This window comes from Salvia hispanica, chromosome 2, assembly GCF_023119035.1.
Source record: "Salvia hispanica cultivar TCC Black 2014 chromosome 2, UniMelb_Shisp_WGS_1.0, whole genome shotgun sequence".
Lineage (NCBI taxonomy): Eukaryota > Viridiplantae > Streptophyta > Magnoliopsida > Lamiales > Lamiaceae > Salvia > Salvia hispanica.
The window spans coordinates 37,386,239-37,409,071 of record NC_062966.1 but is presented as its reverse complement, the minus strand read 5'-3'; the positions used below and the strand labels follow the sequence as shown (position 1 = coordinate 37,409,071).

The following is a 22,833-nucleotide window of genomic DNA, read 5'->3' as shown; positions in this document are numbered from 1 at the left end:
CCAACGACATCCAACTGGTTTCTTTCCCGGAGGTAAAGTACATTTCTCCCATGTTTCATTTTTTATCAAGGCATCAATCTCCTTCTTCATGGCTTCCCTCCAGTGTTTGTGTTTCACTGCCTCTTCGAAGGACTGCGGAATCTCTTCTTCTTCATAAATTGCAGCTTCAAATGCCCTAGCCATTTCAGTGAGGTGGCCCTGAGTAAGATTTGCCACAGAATATTTAGATTTCGGCCCCTTCCAGTCTGGTGAGTATCTTCGAGGAGGAATGCCCCTTGTACTTTTGTGCCATGTTTCCTGTTCTGTAGGTGGCTCATCTGTATCAGTATATTACTTCTGGTTTCCCTGTCACTGTTAGTGGTTTCAGGTAAGGTACCAATATTGAGATCAGAAGTATTTACCGCAAGATTCAAAGACTGGTCAGATAGCTTGGCGGTGCCCTGAAGTGGCATGTGTTCTTCTTGGAAATCTGACTGCCCGGTGTTACTGCTAAGTTCCTCTGTTGGACCGACTTCTGTGACAGGATTTGGCTCTGGTAGGCTAGGCTAGGTTGACTGTTTTCCCTTTGAATATCCTCTCCCTGAATGGCTTCTCCCCACAAAGGTAACCAATTTAGTGCGTCATTGTTTGGGTTTCCTGTCTCACTCTCCCCCTGACCGCTAGATTGGCTATAGAAGTATTCATTCTCAACAAAGTCACAGTTCATAGTAACATACATGCGATCTGTCGACGGATCGTAGCATCTATACCCTTTTTTATTTTTCCCATAACCCAAAAAGACACATTTGACTGCACATGGTGAGAATTTATCACGGTCATGTTTGGGTATGTGAGCAAAAACTGTGCACCCAAAAATTTTGGGTTCGAGGGTGACAGATGATGGGATCGAGTTTTGGGAAGAGAAGACTTCTAAGGGGGTTTTGAAGTTTAGGATTCCTGTGGGAAGACGATTGAGGAGGTAAACAGCTGTTGTGATGGCTTCCGGCCAAAAGGATTTAGGGATGTTAGACTCTATAAGGAGCGCACGGGTGATCTCAAGGATGTATCGGTTTTTCCGCTCGGCTACCCCATTCTGTTCGGGCTTATAAGCACACGAAGTTTGGTGGACAAAGCCCTTTTCAGTAAAGAAAGATGTCATCCTAGAGTTCACGTATTCCCTCCCGTTATCAGATCTAAGGATTTGAATTTTTGAGTTATACTGGGTTTGGACAAGACGATAGAACTCAGTAAATTTCTCAAAAACTTCTGATTTAGTCTTCAAAAAATAAATCCAAGTCATACGTGAAAAATCATCAATAAATAACAAAAAATATCTAAAACCTTGTCCTCCAATAACTGGAGCAGGACCCCACACATCAGAGTGAATCAAAGCGAAAGGTGATTTTTCTCTAGTATTGTTTGATTTGAAGGAATGTCGGTGACTTTTTGCCAAAACACAAGTTTCGCAATTCAAAATATGCGTAGAAGAAACTAACTCAGGAAAGAGTAAGCGAAGATATCCTATAGATGAGTGTCCTAACCAGCGATGTAAGAGCCAAATCTGTCTGTCAGTCAGTCCGTGAGTCAGCATCGCAGTACTCTGTTGGGCTATCTCATCCACGTAGTACAGTCCATGTCGCTCAGTGCCACGCCCAACTATCGTCTCCGTCTTGATATCCTATAACATACAAAAACGAGGCTGCATTAGCAATTTGCAGTTGAGATCTCTTGTTACATGACTAACAGACAAAAGTTTGTGTGACAATGACGGAACGTAAAGGCAATTCGAGTGGTGAAGGGTTGGTGAAATAGTGATTGGGCCCGCCCCTTTCACTTGTGCCAATTCCCCACTGGCAGTTCGAACAAAATTTTTTGTGGACTGGGAGATATCACGGAAATCGGATGCATCGAAGGACATGGTATCGATTGCCCCACAGTCAAAAATCCAGTGGTAGTCTTTAGGACCTATGTGAGAGGATGATGAGTACGCAAGAGGTTGGAAAGAATTTATACACGGAATGGATGACTTAAATTCAAAAATATGGGATGTAATTTTCGAATTTTCGAAAGATGGAGGCATTTTTCCGGAATATTTGACCACAGTGGAGCTTTTTTGATAATTTTTGGAGAGCTGGGGTGTTTTTTGATAATTTTTGGATTGCTAGGGAGTTATGGGGTATATTTTGAGAGTGTCCAGGAGTTTGGGGACCATTTTGCAAAGTGAGAGGTGAGTGGGGTATTTTCTCAAAGGGGCTTAGACTTGAGGGGGCATTTGGCAATTTTTGATGAGCCGTAGCATCTTCCAACAAAACTTCTTCAATGTTGTGATTTCCGACGGGAAATTGGAGGCAGCCGGTTCTAACGGAGTTGGAGATTGGAGGCAGCCGGTTCTTCTTGGGGCCGCCGGCCTTCCTCCGCTTCTTTCTTCTTCCTCGCTGCACAACCTTCGCCGCCGACGTTGCTTCAGCCTGCGACGGGTGTTGCTGCCGTCTACTGCTTCCGCCGCTGTTGTCGATGATGTTGTCTGTGGTGGGTGTCGCTGCAGATTGGTCGCCTACTACAGCAGCCAGCTGTTCATCCTCCGAGAGCTCTACCGTCGGCTCCAGCGGCTGCTGACTGTATACTCTGCGGAATCGATCGGAAGGGAAACGAGAGTCTGTTGCTGCAGTCTCGGGAGTTTCTGCAGCTTCATGGTCAGCTGCGTCTCCAGATTCAGCATTGCTGCCGCTTTCTTTGCTGGGAGCTGAGTTGCTGTCATCAATGGATTCCTTACTTTCTTCACCATTTAGGTGTGAATGAGTTGTAAAGAGTGGCTGTGGCGGAGGAGGATTGGTCTCTACGCTGAAGTTCTTCGTCTAGTAGGAATTTTGGTTTTGTTTTGTGTTGGCTTTGTACAAATCAATTAGATTTGAGATTGTCTCAATCAATAGCTGAGAGTGTGTATTTGGCTTTCCTCCATTTGAGGTTTTTTGTTGATTTCCTGCTCTGATACCATCTTAAAGATGGTAATCGAGAGAGGTATAACAAGATTGAGAAGGCATATTGGAAGTAGAGAAAAAAATAGTGTTATGTATTTCTTATATGTTTGAGATACTCATCTCCCTAGTATTTATAATTATAGGGAAATTTATGCCTCGTTGAGTACACCAATTAATGAATATTGGAACTACACCACAACTAGGAACTCTACACTATTAAGTATGCTCTAGGGACTCCACTGTAATGAATGTCGGGCGGCTATTTATGATCTCTTTTTCCAACAAGTCTAATGATGAACTATAAAATTCAATGATAAAAGTATATTGTAATATTACTGCATTTGTTACAAAGTCTGTATTATTACAATAGAAAGTTACAAACACAACGTGATTAATTAATTAACTAGTAGTAGATCATTTGATAGTATTAATTGATTGAAGATGCAAGAGCTACTTGCAGAATGCAGCTAATATCCTACGTGGAGGGGTGAATGGTTTTCGAGAGTGAAGAACTGCAAGATTATCAATCATCAAAAGGTCTCCTTTCTGCCATGGAATATCAATGCTTTCCTCTGCCATGATTTTCATACAATCACGGATTACATTTTCCGGCAAGGGCTTCCGTCGCCAAAGCTCACCCCCATCTTCTCGGAATCCTTCCGGTCGCCACCCTCCGCAGTGTAAGCAGCCGCTATGGAGTTGAACCATGTCTTGCGCGGCCTTGTTTCATCCCGTTTGATTCCCGGGGTGGGCCCCATTATTATCTTCACTCCATTCTCCGTCCATTCCAACTTTGTGTTTAACTTTGCCGCCCTGTTTGAGATGATACGAGATTTTCTGTTACATTTATGTGTTCGATATTATAGTGCATAAGTTGTTCTGTGAGTAATTTTTTTGGATTATAAGTTTTAGATTTATATCTATAAGAAATGAACACACATTAATGATATTTCTAATTTATACATTTAATAAATATTTATTGTAGACTAATAGATTCTTTATAAATTTAATTAATATCTGATCACTAACTCCTAATCTACTTAGGGGTGTATCCCGAATTAAATTAATAGTGTGTTTGGTTCATGAGATTAAGTCCTTCAACTCAATCCTAGATGGATAATCATGGGATAATTAGTCTTAGCTAACCCCATATGACTAAAATAATCTCACAACTCAATCCTAGATTATATCTTGGTATTATTTTATCTTGCCAACCGAACACCACCTTATTGTTTGATTAATTACTCTCTGACTAACTCCCAATCTATTTATTGTATGGTTTATTTATCAACCATTTATTAATTAAATTATGTAATATATTTTTCTGTAAATACAGTGACTTTCTATCTTTTCTTAATTTATTACTACACTATTTTTAAAAATATAAATACATAGAAGTTTGATATCTTTTTGATGGATAAATGAATAGAAAGATTTTCGCTTTTAACAAGAGATCAATTTAGGTAATTGGGGTTGAATTTTTAAAGTTTAGGATTGAGAACTTATATATATGCTAGTGTTTCCGAATAAAAAACTCATAAAATATTGAAAGCTTGTGAATTTACATACAAATAATTCTGTTATTTATATATGATATTAATTTAAATTGATCACAAATATATGAAAGCTGAAATTGAAAATCAAGCAATGCGAAAGGATGCAGAGTTAGTTAGTAGTAGTAGGTAGGTAGCTATATACCTTTGTTGAGCCACAATCTTATCTTCTGTCTGAAATATAGATTTCCAGCCACGACCGAGGGCAGATGAATCATCGTCTTCTTCCTCCGCAAATATTGTGTATATCAATCCAAATTCCTCTAATTTTTCGACGAAATCTGGGTATTTTTCTTCCATTTTTTGGTACACAATATGGCTTAGAAGTATGGGGGTTTCGCCCCCGAAAGCCGCTTCTTCCTTGCAAAAGAAAAACAGCTTGCGAGGATAAGATGGCAGCTGAAAAACAACCACATACATGCCCTTCATCAGTATATATTGTAGAAAAAAGAAATAAGTAAATGATGCAGTTTCAACTGACGACAAAAATTGAAAAAGTCAAAGTCTTGGAATGACTTAATTTGACTTTTTCAGTTTCGTCGGTTGCAACTGCATCAATTATGCTAGCAAAGAGGACATATGATCACATGGGACATTTCATGATGGAAATGGAGTTTCCGGTGAGGCGGGGCGTCGTTCGCTGTGTAAACCCGTCCGACTACTTTAGTCCTAGTAGAGGGTCCGCCGACATACAACAGCTCCTCATAGCCGAAGGCTTCAACGACGTCGTTGAAGTCTTCAGCTGTGGCTGTAGTATGGAAGCCACGTAATAGAACGGCGCCGTGTCTCTGCAGAAGAGACTCCAGCAAACTCTTCTCCTCCTTGACGGCTGCCGGCAAAGTGCATGCCGGCATTGCCGGAGATAATAAGGCAGGAAAAGTTATTCCGCCGTATTTTCTCTGAAATGGGGTTTCCACTCTAGTGAATAAGCTAGGATATTTTGCGGCCATGTTTTTCTTTTCCTTGAGTTTTTCCCCACTTCATTTATAAGCTCAATCAATTTGTCGGCACCTTTAAATTTGGTTGCCAAAATAGTACTCCTATGATTTAGGACTTGTTAATTTTTATTATGTGGTTAAAAAAGGCACACGACCAGCCCCCAAATAATCATAATGATGTGCCAAAAAGTTGGCCATATGAAATTTACTACTTCATGTTTTTGTCAATATTCATTTATTAAGTTAGATTTGAACATATAGGCTATACATATATACTCCTCTCGTTCTATAGCAGTGAAGACATTTCTCTCCGACACGGAGATTAAGAAAATGATATGTAATGTACTAAATAAAAAGATAAAGAAAAAAATAGAGAGAATAAAATAAGAGAGAGGGAAAAGTAAGTGAGAAGAAATGTGTTAGACTTTTACTAAAAAGAGAAATACTTCCACTACTATGGAAAATACAAAATGACTCAACTACTATAGAGGAGAGAGTAAGTATTAGGCTTAAAAATTAATACTACAATGTCAGCAGACCCAGCACCACTAGATTTAAGAAATGTAAAGAAAATTGAGTTGAATAAGTTAGTGGAATATAAGTTTCACTTATATAGTACTATAATAAAATGTGAGTGGAATAAGTTGGTAGAATGTGAGGCCTACTTACCATTTATGATAAAAGTGAAATATGACTCATAAAAATGACAAAATAGAACTCTTTATGAGGGACACAGAGAGTAAATTTTAGATTTTAGTGGACGGACCAAAATATAAAAGTGAACTACTCCCTCCGTCCCCCATAATTTGTCACCATTTGACCCGACACGAGTTTTAAGAAATGTAATAGAAAGTGGGTTGAATGAGATATATAATAAAATGTGATTGAGAATGAGTTAGTGGAATATGAGGTCCACTACCAAAAATGATAAAAGTGAAAGGTGATAAATTTTTAGGAACGAGACGGAAAAGGAAATAAGTGACAAATTTTTAGGGACGGAGGGGAGTTTTTTTTTTTTTGAAGGCGGAAGTTTTATTAGCAATTGATTGAAGATGCATGAGCTAGTTGCATAGGGCAGCTAAAATCGTACGTGGAGGGGTGAATGGTTTTCTCGAGTGAAGAACTGCAAGATTATCAATCAGTAATATGTCCCCTTTCTGCCATGGAATATCAATGCTTTCCTCTTCCATGATTTTCATACAATCATGGATTATATTTTCCGGCAAAGGCTTTCCGTCGCCAAAACTCACTCCCGTCTTCTTGGGATCGTTCCGGCCGCCCCCCTCCGCCGTGTACGCAGCTACCATGGAGTTGAACCATATCTTGCGATGCGGCCTTGTTTCGTCCCGTTTGATTCCCGGGACGGGGCCCACTATCATCTTCACTCCGTTCTCCGTCCATTCCAGCTTTGCGTTTAGCTTTGCTGCCCTGTACGAAATTGTACGAGATTCTCTGTTACATTTTACGAAGAATTTATTGGTTATTTCATTAGAGTGTCCACTATAGTTAGCCTGGCCAAGCCACAAAACGTGGCCAAGTCATAAAATCGTGGCCGGGCCACCACATCCATGTTTTACACTATAGTGGACATGCCTAAACTACCAAATAATTTATTTTTTTCATTTTGTGTATATTTTAATTAAAAATGGGTATATTTATAGAATTTGTGTAGGAATGAGGTAAAAACATGTGTATACTTATAGAATTAAAAAAAAAAAATGAAAATAGGGAAAGTCGCAGCTCATGGCCGCTGCAATAGGAGAGCCGCGGCCGGGCCACGCGAGTGGCGCTCTCGTGGGCTCTCCCCCCGCCACGTCCTCCCATGAATCCCACTATAGGGAGCCACGGTCGGGCCACGAGCCGCGGCTCTCCTATAGTGGACGCTCTTAGTTGTCCCAATTTAATGGTTGATAGTATTCTCTCAGTTCTACAGTAGCGAAAGTTATTAACTTATGAGAAAGAAATAATTGAGCCCAATGGGCTTATTGATGGACCGAGTAACTGTAGGCCCAATTACTTTTAGGTCCAACCACTTTCCATGCATCCATAATCAATAGTGGATACTCCACAAAGTCCCTTTCAATTTTATTAGATAGATTCTGTTTTTACTAATAATACTTCATAATACTATAATTGGTAATAGGCCAAATATCAAGGATTCAAGATTATTAGTAGTGGACCATGGAATATGTGAAAGTACCTCAAATTGGAAAATAAAGTAAGACAAAAAAGTACAGATTTAGTTATGACAAACCTTTGTTGAGCCACAATCTTATCTGAGGTTCCAAACATAGATTTCCAGCCACGACCGAGGGCAGATGAAGTGTCGTCTTCTCCCTCTAAAAATCTTGTGTACATCAATCCCAATTCCTCGATATTTCCAACAAAATTTGGGTATTTCTCTTTCATCCTCTCATACAAAATATGGCTTAGAAGTATTGGCGTTTCTCCCCCGGAAGCCGCTTCTTCTTCGCAGAAGAAAAACAATTTCCGAGGGTACGACGGCAGCTGCAATGGCCACAAGTAGTCTTAATAGTAGTCGACACAAGTTTCATGCAATGCTATTAGAGAGAAATTTACCATGAATAGATATATACGGAGTACTAATTTTGATTAACAAACCACGTTGAAAAAACATGACTATGCAATGTTGTTAGAGAGAAATTTACCATAAATAGATATATAGGGAGTAGTGAGTACTAATTTTGGTTAACAAACCACGTTGAAAAAACATGACTATTTTTCGTAGACAGAAAAAACATGACTATTTTTCATAGACGAAATTGGAATTAATAAACAAGTTAATTAGAGTAAGGATATAGTATGATCACATGTGCCATTTCATGATGGAAGTGGATTTTCCGGTGAGGCGGGGCGTCGTTGGCCGTGAAAACCCGGCCGACTACTCTAGTCCGGGGAGCGGGGCCCCCGACATAGGGCAGCTCCTCGTAGCCGAAGGCTTCAACGACGTCGTTGAAGTCGGCACCTGTGGCTGTAGAATCAAAGCCACGGAATAGAATGGCGCCGTGTCTATGCAGAAGAGACTCGAGCAAACTCTTCTCCTCCTTCACGGCTGCCGACAAATCACATGCCGGCATTGCCGGAGATAATACGGCCGGAAAAGTTTCTCCGGTGAATTTTCTCTGAAATGGGGTTTTCACTCTAGTGAATAAGTATTTTGCAGCCATCTTTTTTTGAGTTTTGGCTCACTTATTTCAAATATATATATAGCTCGATGCCTCGATCGATTTTCGGTCCACTTATGTTAAATAACGTGATTAATTATATTCCAGCCGGCAACTTAATAATGTGCTAAAATCGATATGAAAAAATGAATCTACTATGTAATGTTTTTGTTGATATTGAATGAGTTAGATTTGTGTCTTACCCATTTTTACTAAGATCTGATTGGCCTAAGAATAATATAAAACGAGTAGTTGCCGGATCAAGAGGGTGCATAGGTCGGCTGAACCAACCCAATATTTTTAAATGTTTTTTATTTTTAGAATTTTCTTTATTTTAGCAACAATCACCATCAATAAATTCGACAATCCAAACGCCTTGTATACCAATACCATCAATAGACCTGCCCAAGTTTTATTGAACCGGCAGTTAAAACCGAAACCAAAACCGTAACCGTCGGTTTTACGGTTCCGAACTGAAACCGTGAGAATTTACCCGAACCGAAACCATCGATTTTTGAACCGTGGTTCGATTCAAGTTAAATTTTTTTCGAACTGAAACCGTGCCGGAACTGCCGGTTTGGGGTGGTTTCAAATCGGAACCGCGAAAAACTGCCGGAAAACCATGAAATCAAGCCGGAACCACAAAAAACTGACGGTCTGGAACTGTGAAAAACTGTAAAAAATCGCCAGAAAACCACCGATTCAGAACCGAAACCAAAACTGGCGATTTTGGAACCGGAACCGTAACTGCGAATCACCCTCGCGGTTCGATTCCAGTCAACAATTTCCAAAACCGGAACCGACGGTTTCGAACCGTAACCGCCGGTTCAGGAACCGTGGACACCTCTGTCCATCAAAGCAATTCCTATATTAGCAACTCTCATAATAATAATAATAATAATAATAATAATAATAAAACGATTTTAACTCCTTAACTTATTTTATGCCCAGTGAGAAACGTTACGTGATTTTTTGTTACATTTTTCTTATTGATTATTGGTTACTGTATTTATTATTGATGGGCCGAATAATTGTAAGCCCAATTTGGCTTATTGATGGACCGAACAACTGCAGGCCCAATTTGGCTTATTGGTGGGCCGATTGCCCCCGCCATCTTCAACCGCCGATAACGCCTATTTTCTGTAGATTTCTCTAGCGATTTCTTCAATCTGAATCTTCCAACTAGAGGTTTCTAACTGCGCTATGTGTGAATGTAAAATGTGATTAGGTAGGATTTAATTATAATGATAGCATTCCAATTCTAATTTCACAAATTAGACGGTTTTGTTTTTCTAGAATTGTGCTGATGAATTGGTCATAAATCTCATTTTGCTGGCTGATTCAGTTTGTGAACTGAAGATGAATTAGCAGGAGACGAATATTGTTCCTTTTAATTTCTTCTGTGTATCTGTTTTGTTTTACCTGATACTGTTGATTGTGTTAACATTGCTAGCTGAATCAGAGCTTGTCTTATCACTCAGATTTACAATTCAGATTTAAATTAGCTTCATCTGCCACTCACAGGTACTTTAGTTAAGCCTTAAACTCGTCACATCCCATTTGTTCTGGTGTATCTGTTTCTAGTTGTTTAGATTCAATGAAAGGTTGGCTCTGTTTACTCATTGGTTTGAGTGATCTGATATGCTTTGAATAATGAATTTATTAAATCCATCCAGCTATTTTAAGTTTTAGAGTCTGATATTGAAGGGGGGTTGATTTCATCAGCATTTTTGTTTGATGAAAGCTGGAGATATCTGCCTCGATCATTCTACTATTGTAAAAAGTAAAGTTAGTCATTCCTGGTTAAAGAATCTTGTTTTAGTGGAAAAGGCTGGCTGAATTAATTGGCAAAAACGAGTAGATGCATATTGCCAAGCTATATATGAAGTAGTCGCGTTTTAATGGAAGGCGACACGAGATATGACTTTCCGATTCTTATATAATATGCCGAGCCTTGTGCGTTCCAAATTGAAATAAGGAATTTAGGGTTTTTCGCTCGCCGCCACTGCTGCCATTCCATTTACATAGCCGCAAAAGAGGTAAACATTCCCCCATATGTTTTTCTTTCCATTACAATTAGTTTGTTTGATCTTCGTATCGAAATAACTGTCATCTATTTTATGGTCTCTTCTTTTGGATAGAAGCTTGGAATTGGAGATTTTGTTCACTTCTTACCGAGAGGTTTCTTTAAATTCTCTATATTGATTTATTGCACTAGACTATAATAATAGATCTATGCAATATTAGTGTGTATCTTAGTTAGATCTGGCAATTTATGATGTCGTGTATCAACTTTTCATGTTTTATGTTATCCATTTTGTGCCTTTTCATAATCTCCTTCCTCTGTATTCATGTTTAGATCTTGCTATTATGTGTTGTGTCGAGGATTGTCTTGAACTTAATTTATGGTTTGGGAAGTTTATTTGACTGTAACGAAGCCAACTTAGTCGAATTAATGTCTGATTTGTCTTGTATAGTTCGTGCAATTTTGCCTGCACAAAAAGGCCAACTTAGTTCACAACTCATGCACAATTTTGCACAATCCACAATGTCAAATGTGTTTTTTCAATCACTTTTTAGGCCGTTATTTGATAAAAATGAAACAAGCGAAAATGGAAGAAGGAAATGGGGCCGGTTTGAAAACCTAAAGCATCTTTGTGGATACTCCCTTGTCTTGAAGCGTTTTGCTTTGGCTATTCATTTGACTCTTCCAAGTACTACACACTCTACTGAATCAGCTGATGAAATCTATCAATTTCTCCCTAAGCTGGCAGACGTCAAACTGGTTCTTCTCTGATTTGATTTTATGTTAATTTGGTTTGATATTTTTCTTCATCTGCGAATGTTTCTATGATTTTGTACTTTGAACAAAGACTTAATCAACATAGGAGCTACTTTCGCACTATTTTCGTAGTACTATTTTTTCGCACTATATTTGCACCATTTTACTCTTTTTCATATCACTTTTAGGTATTTGAATCTTTATATTTTATTTTTTTCTATGATTCCTTGTCTTTTCCCCCATTTTTTCTCTCCCTATTTTCCATTTCTTTGGTATTATTTGATTCAGCGAACTTCTCCCTAAGCTGACAGGCTTTACCAGTGAAGAAATGAGTGAATTCATCAAGTTATCACCGATTAAGGAGTTGGGGTTCTTGTCATTCCTTCAGAACTTCAGGGAACTCAGATCTATTTCGTTGGACTTCACATGTCCTCGCAGTATCTGCAGTTCCTCACTTTGGAAAGTGAGGGTGAAATTCAGCAGCGGTGGAGCCATGGTGGAACTCTTTCTAGAACTACCAGCTTTTGTGCATGAGGAGGCTTCATCATCTAACGAGTCTTCTTCATCTGATGACGAGGACCCATACGCTGCACTAACAGACACAGGAATGCGTGCACAGTCTCTCTTTCGATGTTGTTGTGTTTGGTTACTTGTGCTGTGTTTGCTCAGAAAATGCCACCCTTCGCTTGCGAGTGTCACCATCACAAATAGCGAGAAAGAGGGGAGACTATTTGTGAACAATATAAATCTTCTTTTTCGGAGAAACAAGTCGAATGAAGCAGAACTATGCTCATTGAATCAGACACTTGTTGGATGCGTGACTCAAAAATCCCGGAATCAGGATAACTGGTGAAAGTGGTGAATCATGCGACGTTAGATCCGGTGGATGAACTAGATTCTGATCCAGGCGCGTAGGATGGCGATGATGTAGTGACTTGGGAGTATACTGGGGATGAAAAGGACTTGCGAGATTCGTTGTTGGAGTTTTTAGGTAAATAAGGAGAAACATTTCCTTACTTATCCACGTTTAACTATGCCGAAACTAGCTCTTCTCTCATTTGATTTAATGTTAATTTGGGACTACAGTTTGATATTTATTTTTATCTGGGAATATTTCTATCTATGATTTTGTACTTAGAATAAAGACTTGATCAAAATTTAAGGTACTTTTGCACTATTTTTGCTCTATTTTTGCTCTATTTTTGCACTATTTTCGTACTATTTTTGCACTTATTTGGCACAATTTTACTCTTTTTTTTAATCACTTTTTTGTTATTTTAATGTTTATATTTTATTTTTCTCTTTGATTCCTTGTATCTTCCTCCATTTTTCCTCTCATCTCTCTATAGTTTCAATTTTGCTTAATTTCATTTATTCTATGTACTCATAAAATTAAAGACCACATCAATAACTTTAATTTGATATAATTTTAAAAATAAATCAACAATAAAAGATTATAAATATTGAAAACATGTTAAAGACTGTTTTATAGAAAAACGGTGTATTTAATTGTAGCACCTAATTAGTATTCTTAATACAGTAATTTTTTTATTGACAAAATATACAATAAACTTAATCAAAGCCACTGAAGAACAAGGAGTGTTTTGGGCATATAACGCCTATTTTCAAATTTGTTTAGCTTCTTATAGATTTCTTTAGCTATACTTTGTGAAGATTTTGTTGATGAATCTTGTTTGAGATTAGGAATGTTAAGTAAGTGATGGATATATCTAGATTCCTGTCTGATAATGCTTATAACTGTATCTTCCAGCTACAGAGAGGTTTCTGACTATGCTATGTGTGAATGTAAACTGTGATTATGATGGATTTAATTATAATGTTAGCATTCCAATTGTTATTGCTTGTATGGGAAATCTGTTTCACAAACTAAACTGTTTTGAAATTTCCAGAATTATAGTAGTACTTGAGTTTGCTGATGAATTGGTCATATTTATTATTTTGCTGGTTGATTCACTTGTGCAAGAGACAGAGGTATGTTCCTTTTAATTTCTTTGTATATCTGTTTTACCTGATGCAGTTGACTGTGTTGACATTGCTAGCAGAATCAGAGGCTCAGAGCATGTCTTATTACTCGGTTGTTATTGAGATTTACAGTTCAGATTTCAATGAAAATTACATGTCCGTTTGTGTTTTCTTTACCCCTTCATTGCACTAGTCCCTTTGAAAATATGGTTTTCTTGAGGAATGTTTTGGAAACGATTACAACTTCACATACATGGCGAAACTCTGTGAAACAGGTCTAGCTTTATATGTCACTTTAGATAAGCCTCAAAAATCGTTACTGTGTTCATATTCATTACTTGTCCCAACTGTTTCTACTAGTTTAGTTTCAATATGCTTTGAACAATAAACTTATTAGATCCATCCTGCTATTTTAAGTGTTAGAATCTGATATTGAAGGACGGTCAATTTCATCAGCATTTTGGTTTGATGAAAGCTTGAGATATCTGCCTACATTATTCTACTATGTATAAAAGTAAAGTTGACATTCCTAGTTGAAGAATCTTGTTTAGTTGAAGAAGGCTGACTAGAGGAATAAATTGGCAAAAATGAGTAAATGCATATTGCCAAACTATGTATGAAGTAATTGTGTTTTAATGGAAGGGGACACGAGATGTGACCTTCCGATTCTTATATAATACGCCTACCCTTGTGCGGTCTGAATCGAAATAGGGAACTTGGGTTTTTCGCCGCCACCGCTTCTTTTCCGTTTACATAGCAGCAGAAGAGGTAAACATTTCCCCCTATGTTTTTCTTTCCATTTCTTTTCTTTACTATTAGTTTGTTTGATCTTCGTATTGAAATAACTGGTCATCTATTTTATGGTTTCTTCTTCTGGATAGAAGCATTCAAGCGGGGGATCTTGGAATCGGAGATTTTGTTCACTTTTCACCGACAGGTTTTTTGAATTTCTGTATTGATTTATTGCACTAGACTGAAATAATAGATCTATGCAATATTAATGTGTATCTTCGTTAGATCTGGCAATTCATGATGTCGTGTATCAACTTCTCATGTTTTATGTTATCCATTTTTGCGCCTTGCCATAATCTCCTATCTCTGTATTCATATGTGATATTATCTTGTTTAGATCTTGCTATCATGTTGTCGTGTCGAGGATTGTCTGTGTCTTGAACTTAATTTATGGTTTGGGAAGTTTATTTGACTGTAACGAAGCCAACTTACTCGAATTCATGTCTGATTTATCTTGTATAGTTCTTGCAATTGGGCCTGCACAAAATAGGCCAACTTAGTTCACAATTCATGCACAGTATATACTGTCTAATGTGTTTTTATGGTTGAAATCTGTCACTGTGTTATTATTGCCTCAGTCCTTGCATCATATTGGGTAAGTATTTAAGCCATGTTAGATTGTTGAGATTTTGACCTTGAAATTTAACCTTTTAGGCCGTTACTTGAAAAAATGAAACAAGCGAAACTGGAAGAAGGAAATGGGGTCGATCACTTTGCTCGCATCCCACAGGAACTACTTTCGTTGATATTAAGCCGGTTTGAAGACCTAAAGCATCTGTGCGGATACTCCCTTGTCTCGAAGCGTTTTGCTTCGGCTATTTATTATTTGAAATCGGTTCATTTGACTCTTCCTAGTACTACACATTCTATTGAATCAACTGATGAAATCTGTGAGCTTCTCCCTAAGCTGGCAGGCTTTACCAGTGAAGAAACGAGTGAATTCATTACGTCATCACCTATTAAGGAGTTGGCGTTCTTGTCATTCCTTCAGAACTTCAGGGAGCTCACATCTATTTCATTGGACTTCACATGTCCTCGCAGCATCTGCAGTTCCTCACTTTTGAAAGTGTGGGTGAAATTCGGCAGCGGTGCAGCCATGGTGGAACTCATTCTAGAACAACCAGCTTTTGTGCCTGGAGAGTCTTCTTCATCTGATGACGAGGACCCATACGCTGCACTAACAGACACAGGAATGCGTAATGAGACACAATCTCTGTTTGGATGTTGCTGTGTTTGGTTACTTGTGCTGTGTTTGCTCAAAAAATGCCACCCTTCGCTTGAGAGTGTCACCATCACAAATAGCGAGAAAGAGGCGAGACTATTTGTGAGCAACATAAATCTTCTTTTCCGGATATTCAAGTCGAAAGAAGCAGAACCAGGCTCATTGAATCAGACGCTTGCTTGGATGTTAGACTTACCAAATTAAAAGATTGATTTGCCTCGAGTGTGTTTGTTTGTGCGTGCTTGTTGAAATGTATGAATTCTATTTATAGATGAAGTTTAGGTAGTAAGAATTATTTAAAGTTTGGGTTCAAAATAAGCTCTGCATTTTTTTTTTGCAAAAATCTTTAGAAGAGAATCGATCTTTATTGATAGTATTAAGGAAGACGGTTACAATAAACATAGTATCAAACGAACAGCACGTAAGATACAAGCAAAGGTGATCGATGATGTTGATGTAGACGTCCATGTTGAGATCGATTATTCGACTACAAAGTCGAAGTTGTAATAACTGACTCCGTGGTATATACCATCAGTCTGATCATAATATGTAATTTCACCGGTGGTGGAGCTTTGATCTTGTTGAGTGTAATTGTAAGGGACATTGCAAGTGCCCCTTGTCCCGACATAATGTACTTTAACCGTACTGTTTGCCGGCACAGGAACCGAGCCCTGAGCCGTAACACTAGTCATAGTGGTTGTGGTGGTGTCCCACTGAAACGACCCGCTTATCTCAAAAGAAACTTCAATCTTACCCTCGGCTACGAAGGGCACCCCTGTTTCGATGGTGGCGGTCACCCCTGCTTTCAGCGAAAACCCGCGGCTAAAAGTATAAGATTTCTGGTCTTGATATGTGATTTCCACACTCATGGTATCCACTTGATCCTTGTTGTTGGTGAGGGTAGTAGTGCCGGCCAAAAAAGGAGTCTCGCCATATATCCTCGCGTCCTCCATCCGATAAACCACGTTGTAGATCTTCCTGTGCATCACCAGCTCCTGCACTTGCATTCTCGACGATGTCTGGATGTAGTCGGCCCGTGCAGCTAGGCAGTCGCTCACATTATCGTCTGAGTAACGTATGCAAAAGTCGTTGTTGACCGTGCTTCGAAGCGCTATGGTGTTGTCGTCGATTTTTATCGGCTGGAAGATAGTGGTAGAAAAAAAATTCGGATCATCATTAAAATCTCCGTATACCCAACCGGAATCAGAAGCAGCCATAAACCAGAACTTGCCAAAATAATCCGAATGTAACCGCACGAGTCCGTCAGGCATCAGTGTCACAGTGTAGGCCGATAATTTATCGGTTGCATCGTTCGATCTGAACTGTAGGCGCGCGCCATATCTTTCGATTGCTTTGAGGTACATCCCGTTGTCTCCTTTCAGGGCTATATGGTTAGGCATCTTAACCAACGCATCCCCATCGATCATCCCAAAATTCCCGTAGCCATGGTCTTCTCTGAGGTACAAATTGTTGGGATAGTAGGTGTACTGGACGAACAAGCCGGTATGGACGTGAATGAAATTCACACGACCGGATGCCACTCTCGGCTCAAAGAGCGTGCAGAACGGGTCCGTCGTGTCCTCCACTGGCTGGTTTGATACTGCGACGAGGTTGTTATTGTCTTTGGATTTTTGCCAATATTTGTTGTTGTAAGTAAATCGGAGGTGAACGTTGTTGTTGTTCACTGTTGATTTCTCGACTACGATCTTCACGAGAGGGCGGAACACGCTGTCGCCTCCGTAACCAAGGTGACCGTCGGCATGGCAGCATACATAAGGCTTATTAACACCCTGCATGATTTGGAGCACTATGAAGTTGGGGGTTGTCATGTTTCTCCAACTTCATCAAAATTAGTAGTAATGTACAATCAAACTTCAATGAAATTTAAAAAATACTAATGTACAATATATATGAAGTAGTTAAGAGTTGACTTACCAAAGTAGAAATGCCAAGGCTTAATTTGCGTGGAGTGTGTGTGTGATTGTGGAAATTGTATGCAGTCCATTTATACTCTAATATTAAGCGGTTTGGTTTAAACCTGTGTTCTAAGACTTAATTTTTGTTTGGATGGTTTTCAATTAATGTTTGGTGTAAACCTGTGTTTTAAGACATAATCTTTGGTTGGATGGATTTGCCATCATCAGAATTTAGATGCGTGCTCTCCATGGATTACTTTCTCCTTAATTTTCATCTAATATTTCAATATTCATTTTCTATCACAACCAATAGTTTATTTGTGAAAGTAATTACTTACTTATACTAATGAAAGTGGTCTGTGTTGTGAAAAAATATGTATATTAACCAGAAGAAAAAATAATACTCCCATTACCACTGTCAAATATCAATGTACAAAATTGCTTGTTTTGTTTATTTCTAATCTATCACTAAATTCTTATAGCCAAAAAAGAAATTTGTTGTTTGATTATTTGAAGTTCGAATATTAATTTATACTCAAATAATCAAACAACAAATTTCTTTTAACGATTTGGAATTCTTGTTTTATTTTTTTATTTTTTGTTTTTATATTTACTTTTTTTTATTTATGTTATGTTCATATTTTTCAACTAGGATATTAGGTGGAATATATTCAAATAATTAATATATGATGTGTTATTTTATAACGGAAAAGTTAACGGTTCCATCAATTAAGGATTTGAATATATCGAATATAAAAGTACAAGGATTTACTAAAACAAAAAAATTGTATAAGGACCTATTAATATAAACATAAAAGTACAAGAACTTAAGGATGTGTTTTGCCTTTAATTTACTATATTTTTGTCTAATGATCATATCCGATGCAGCTGACGTGGAATTAAATTCACATGACAAAAAGAAATGGGTTATTTTTTTTTAAACTTTTTTTTTTGGTAAAGAAGAAATGGGTTATTTAATAGGGGTAACTATATCTTTGGTATCTAAACTTATAAATTGTATTTTCTAATGCAATTAAGAATGTTAATTTATGTTTTTAAAAAAGTTAGTGGAATGTAAGTCCTATTTTTATATATTGTGTTGACTTTCGGCACAGAGACTAAGAAAAATTGTGTTGTGTGAGTTAAGTAGAGGAAGAGTAAAATATGAAATGAAAAAAGCAGAGAGAATAGAGTAAGAGAGACTAAAGTAATGAGAAGAAACGTGTTGACTTTTACTAAAAAGGGAACTGACACTACTACTATAGAAAGCGTACCAAAATGACTCTACTACTATGGAAAGGAGGGAATACTTGATAAATGATACAGTATTTAAGATTGTTGAGATTTTGACCTTGAAATCTAATCTTTTAGGCTGTTATTTGATAAAAATGGAGGAAGCGAAAATGGAAGAAGGAAATGGGGGTCGATCACTCAAGCGACGGTGGGTAATTGCGCCGGTGGTGGAGCTTACGTTTTACTGAGTGTAAGAATAAGGGATATTGCACGTGCCCCGTGTTCGGACATAATTAATGTAGTAACTTTTCGTATAATGTTATTTGATCTTTTCTTCAACACAGATTAAGAAGGGAGGAAGAAGAAGAAACGAATTATGCGAGGTGAAGGGAATCTGCAACGACGAATGGCTAGGCGTCAGATCTAGGCAGCTATACTAGCTAATAGAGGGGGAAGTTTTTCACCTAGTGCAAAGGATAGAGAGAAGAGAGATGAGTTGTCTAGACTGCATTCGTTTAGAATAGTATCCTAATTTATGGATTTAATTGGTGTAAGGTAATTTAATAATTTGTTACGGACTCGTTTTAAAAAAGTGAATGTTTTAGATCAAATTTGTATTTTGGTCATATGTTTAGAACCAATAACAGTGAACTAGTAACAATAAGAAAAAGACATCGATCTTTATTGAAATGAAGATTGGTACAGAAAAGAAATAGCATCAAGGACGGAAATCGGAAAACATTACATAAAGATAAAGGCGATGGATGCGCGGGCACGTTGATGTTTCAACTTCAAGCAGAGGCAGGCTGAAGTGGTTGGACTTGAAAGGCGAAGTTGTAGCAACTGACTCCGTTGTAGATACCATCAGTCTGACTGTAGTAGGTGATTTCGCCGGTGGTGGAGCTCACGTCTTCCTGAGTGTAAGTGTAAGGGATGTTGCAGGTGCCCTGCGTACCAACGTAACTCACTCTGACCGTTGAATTAGCAGGCACAGTAACCGTGCCAGTGGCCGTAACTGAAGTGGTTGTGGTTGTGGTGGTGTCCCACTCTAGCGACGCGTTTATCTCAGTCGAAACTTCAATCTCTGTGTCCTCAATTAAGGGAATCCCTGCTTCTATAGTGGCACTCACCCCGGCTGAGATGGAAGTCCCGCGGCTGAAAGTGTAAGACGTCTCGTTCTGATACGTGATGGACACTTCCATGGAGGCTTCCTCGTCGTTGGGGTTGGTGAGGGAGGATGTGCCCCCCACATAAGGCGCCTCGTTATAGATCATAGCGTCCTCCATGTGATACATCACGTTGTAGATCTTCCTTTTGGACACGAGCTCTTGCACCTGCATTCTCGCTTCATCTGTGATGGTGCTGACCGAGGCAGCTAGGCAGTCGGCCATGGTGCTGTCCACCGTGAGGCGTTTGCAGAAGTTGTTGTTGGCTGCGCTGCGAAGCGCTATGGTGGTATCGTCGATTTTGACAGGCCAGAAGTAACTGACGGTTTGGCTTCCCTTACTATCATCCCAATCAGAGTGTACCCATCGATCAGAGTCGGAGGTGTCCGTCCACCAGAACTTGCGGAAGTGATTGGAGAGTATCCGGACGTACCCGTTGGGCATTAGTGTCACTGTTTGCACCGATAATTCATCGTTAGGATCACTCTCTTGGAACTGCAGGTACCAGCCATCTGGTGCGTAGGCTTTGAGCCACTTCCCGTTGTTTCCTTTCAGGGCTATGTGAGTCGGCAGCTGGACTAATGTGTCCCCATCCACAAACCCTAGAGCCGTGGCGCTGCTGCCCGTTTCGTCCACGTACAGACTGCTGGTGGAGTTGTTGATCACCACGGGCCACCCGGTCTGGACGTGAGTGAAAGACACCACGTTTGATTGCAGGTTTGGCTCGAAGAGCGTGCACGACGGATCCGTCGTGTCCTCTACTTTCTGGCTTGATACGGCCACGATGGAGTTATCGTCTGTGTTTTTTTGCCAATATTTGTTGTTGTAAGTGAATCGGAGGTGGACGTATCTGCTGTCCACCGTTGCTTGCTCGACTGTGATCTTCACGGCCGTGTTGAACAAGCTGTCGCTTCCGCTCCCGACCGAGTTGTCATCCTTGCGGTACACATAAGGGTTTGTTGCTGCAGTTGGGACGTTGAGCACGATAGAGTTTGGAAGCAAAGTAGTAGTCATGTTTCTCCAACTTCACCAAAATTAACAATAATTTGTTAATAAATGTGCAAGTGCAACCATATAAACAATAATAATAATAATAATACTGGTAAAATACAAACATCATACTAGCTACTACTCTCTCTGTTCCGAGACGTTTCTTTTCGGCACGGAGATTAAGAAAAATTGTGTTAGGTAAGTAAGTAAATAGAGAATAGAGTGAAAAATAAAAAAGGTAGAGAGATGAAGAGAGAAAAAAGTAAGACAGAGTAAAGTAAGTGTGGAAAAATGTATTGAACTTTACTAAAAAGGAAAATGACTCTGTTACTAGAACGTACCAAAATGATAAAATGACTCTATTACGGTGGAACGGTGCTACCTACTGTGCACTATTGGTAGCTAGAGGGAAATATATAATTCACACAAATTGAAAAGTAGGAAATGTCAACTACATTCAAGACTTACAATAGAGGCTGAGAAGATTCAAAAGTAGAAATGCCAAATTAAGCTTGAGTTTATTTGTGTTTGTGTGTGTGTGTCTTTGTACAAATGAATCCACTCTATTTATAGATGCCTTCTAGGCTCCATTAATTGGTATTGCTGTTCAACCGAATAATTAATTAATTTGGGCACATGCTTGATTGTTTGTGTTTTTAATTTGTTAATAAATGCGTTTTGAACTCCCTCCGTCGACAAGAAAGTATATTACTAGATCATATCATGATATTTAGAATGACATTATGAATCATAGGCATTGGATTTTTATAAAAATTATAATTACATAAATAGATGGAGTATTTTTTAAACAGTAGTACTATGTAAACCTGGAGAAAATGCGTTTTGTAAAAAAATGAGAAATAAAAAACCTGAACAGTTTAGACTAATTATACTACTATACAATTTATATGAATAATAAAATTACTTGCAACTAATGGCCTTTTTGGTAATTTAGAGATGGTTTCTAAATAAAAAGACCATGGAGTTCTTTAATTTGGTAAGGAGTATATAATAATTGGAAATGAATAAGTTCATATCAATGGTTTATAAACTAATTAAAACTGAATTTTCTCTAACAATACAGTACGACTATATTCTTATTATATATTGATTAGTAAAATTTAAAATTACTTAATTTATTCTTTAAAGTAGGTCCATATATTTTTATTTGTTCGTAATGTTCTTATAATTGATTGGAAAGAAATATAAAAAAAATGTATCTAAAAACACTAAAAGTAACTTACTATACTACTCCCTCCGTCCCCGATTAAGAGTCACACTTTGACCGGGCACGGGTTTTAAGAAATGTAAAGAAAATTGGTTGAAAAAATTAATGGAGTATGGGACCCATTTTTTATATTGGTTTTATAATAAAATGTGAGTGAAGCTCAAGTGTGACTCTTAATTGGGGACAAACCGAAATAGAAAAGTGTGACTTTTAATCAGGGACGGAGGGAGTATCTTTTAAGGATAGAAAAATAAAAACGTAACTATTTGTGCTGGAAAAAAATAAGAATAATTAAAAATTAGGATGCAAAAGAAGGTTTTCATAAATTGAGAACAAATTATCTTATTTATAACTATTTATTTAAAAATTAGGATGCAAAAAATTTGGACATGCACTATTTATATATTTAGTTATCTCCTCGTAATATTTCAGAACTATAAATATAATCTTATTTATAACTATTTTAGTAGTAATATTTTTAGAAAATAATGAGCACCATTATTATCACCCCATACTTTCTGAATCAGAGATTTATTTATTGCAGAACCAATCTTATCCCACCAATATTTTATTTTATTAAACCTCAATCTTATCATACCAACATTATCGAATCATTTTTAAAAAAAATTGTACCCACGCTCTCACCACGTGAAATGTACAACTAATGTCTGGATTATATTCATTTTTTTGGGTAGTTCATGTTGATTTCTAAAAGTTAAGAATAGTTTTGATGATGAGTAGGTGACGAGCAAGTGCATCACCAACTTGAAGATTAGTGGTGGACTTTTGAGTTAGCATTGTGTTCTTCATGGCTAAAAAAGAAGCCACAATTGCATTACGTGTAAGGCGATGGAGTATGTGGTCATTATATGATATCTTCCTAATTAA

At 38.1% G+C, this 22,833-nt stretch overlaps 4 protein-coding genes and 1 pseudogene across 9 annotated transcripts; 1 reads left to right on the top strand and 4 right to left on the bottom strand.

Moving 5' to 3' along the window:
* Positions 1-3,263: 3,263 nt before the first annotated feature.
* On the bottom strand, positions 3,264-5,470 carry LOC125207911 (annotated as a pseudogene).
* A 1,039-nt stretch (positions 5,471-6,509) lies between these two features.
* Positions 6,510-8,636, bottom strand: LOC125206923 (clavaminate synthase-like protein At3g21360). Its single transcript, XM_048106137.1, has 3 exons — positions 8,280-8,636; positions 7,703-7,956; positions 6,510-6,876 (listed from the first exon to the last, which is right to left on the bottom strand). Exons 1-3 carry the CDS (start codon positions 8,634-8,636, stop codon positions 6,510-6,512), a joined length of 978 nt encoding a protein of 325 aa, XP_047962094.1.
* A 1,165-nt stretch (positions 8,637-9,801) lies between these two features.
* Positions 9,802-15,713, top strand: LOC125205727. Of its 6 annotated transcripts, XM_048104812.1 has the most exons (6): positions 9,802-10,672; positions 10,775-10,814; positions 11,214-13,407; positions 14,110-14,166; positions 14,280-14,335; positions 14,845-15,713. In XM_048104812.1, exons 3-6 carry the CDS (start codon positions 13,207-13,209, stop codon positions 15,614-15,616), a joined length of 1,086 nt encoding a protein of 361 aa, XP_047960769.1. In that variant the 5' UTR covers positions 9,802-10,672; positions 10,775-10,814; positions 11,214-13,206; the 3' UTR covers positions 15,617-15,713. The 6 variants fall into 6 exon arrangements, with proteins under 6 accessions (XP_047960769.1, XP_047960770.1, XP_047960768.1 ...); XM_048104813.1 differs by having other exon boundaries at positions 9,802-10,814; positions 11,704-13,407; XM_048104811.1 differs by having other exon boundaries at positions 9,802-10,814.
* Positions 15,714-15,823: 110 nt separating this feature from the next.
* On the bottom strand, positions 15,824-17,578 carry LOC125206922. Its single transcript, XM_048106136.1, has 3 exons — positions 17,548-17,578; positions 17,348-17,424; positions 15,824-17,202 (listed from the first exon to the last, which is right to left on the bottom strand). Exons 1-3 carry the CDS (start codon positions 17,576-17,578, stop codon positions 15,892-15,894), a joined length of 1,419 nt encoding a protein of 472 aa, XP_047962093.1. The 3' UTR covers positions 15,824-15,891.
* A 1,774-nt stretch (positions 17,579-19,352) lies between these two features.
* Positions 19,353-20,741, bottom strand: LOC125206921. The gene has a single exon (XM_048106135.1). It carries the CDS (start codon positions 20,739-20,741, stop codon positions 19,353-19,355), a length of 1,389 nt encoding a protein of 462 aa, XP_047962092.1.
* Between the last annotated feature and the right edge of the window lie 2,092 nt (positions 20,742-22,833).

Bases quoted from the DNA above. Each gene is read 5' to 3' on its own strand.
- LOC125206923 (XM_048106137.1), bottom strand. From the start codon at position 8,636: ATGGCTGCAAAATACTTATTCACTAGAGTGAAAACCCCATTTCAGAGA. The intron at 7,957-8,279 runs GTGATCATACTA...TGGCCATTGCAG, and splicing joins TCCATCATGAAATGGCACAT to CTGCCGTCGTACCCTCGGAA. The intron at 6,877-7,702 runs GTTTGTCATAAC...AATTTCGTACAG, and splicing joins AAGATTGTGGCTCAACAAAG to GGCAGCAAAGCTAAACGCAA.
- LOC125205727 (XM_048104812.1), top strand. From the start codon at position 13,207: ATGCTATGTGTGAATGTAAACTGTGATTATGATGGATTTAATTATAAT. The intron at 13,408-14,109 runs GTATGTTCCTTT...GAATCGAAATAG, and splicing joins CACTTGTGCAAGAGACAGAG to GGAACTTGGGTTTTTCGCCG. The intron at 14,167-14,279 runs GTAAACATTTCC...TCTTCTGGATAG, and splicing joins TTTACATAGCAGCAGAAGAG to AAGCATTCAAGCGGGGGATC.
- LOC125206922 (XM_048106136.1), bottom strand. From the start codon at position 17,578: ATGGAGAGCACGCATCTAAATTCTGATGATG. The intron at 17,425-17,547 runs GCAAATCCATCC...GCTTAATATTAG, and splicing joins GCATCTAAATTCTGATGATG to AGTATAAATGGACTGCATAC. The intron at 17,203-17,347 runs GTAAGTCAACTC...CAAATCATGCAG, and splicing joins GCCTTGGCATTTCTACTTTG to GGTGTTAATAAGCCTTATGT.
- LOC125206921 (XM_048106135.1), bottom strand. From the start codon at position 20,741: ATGACTACTACTTTGCTTCCAAACTCTATCGTGCTCAACGTCCCAACT.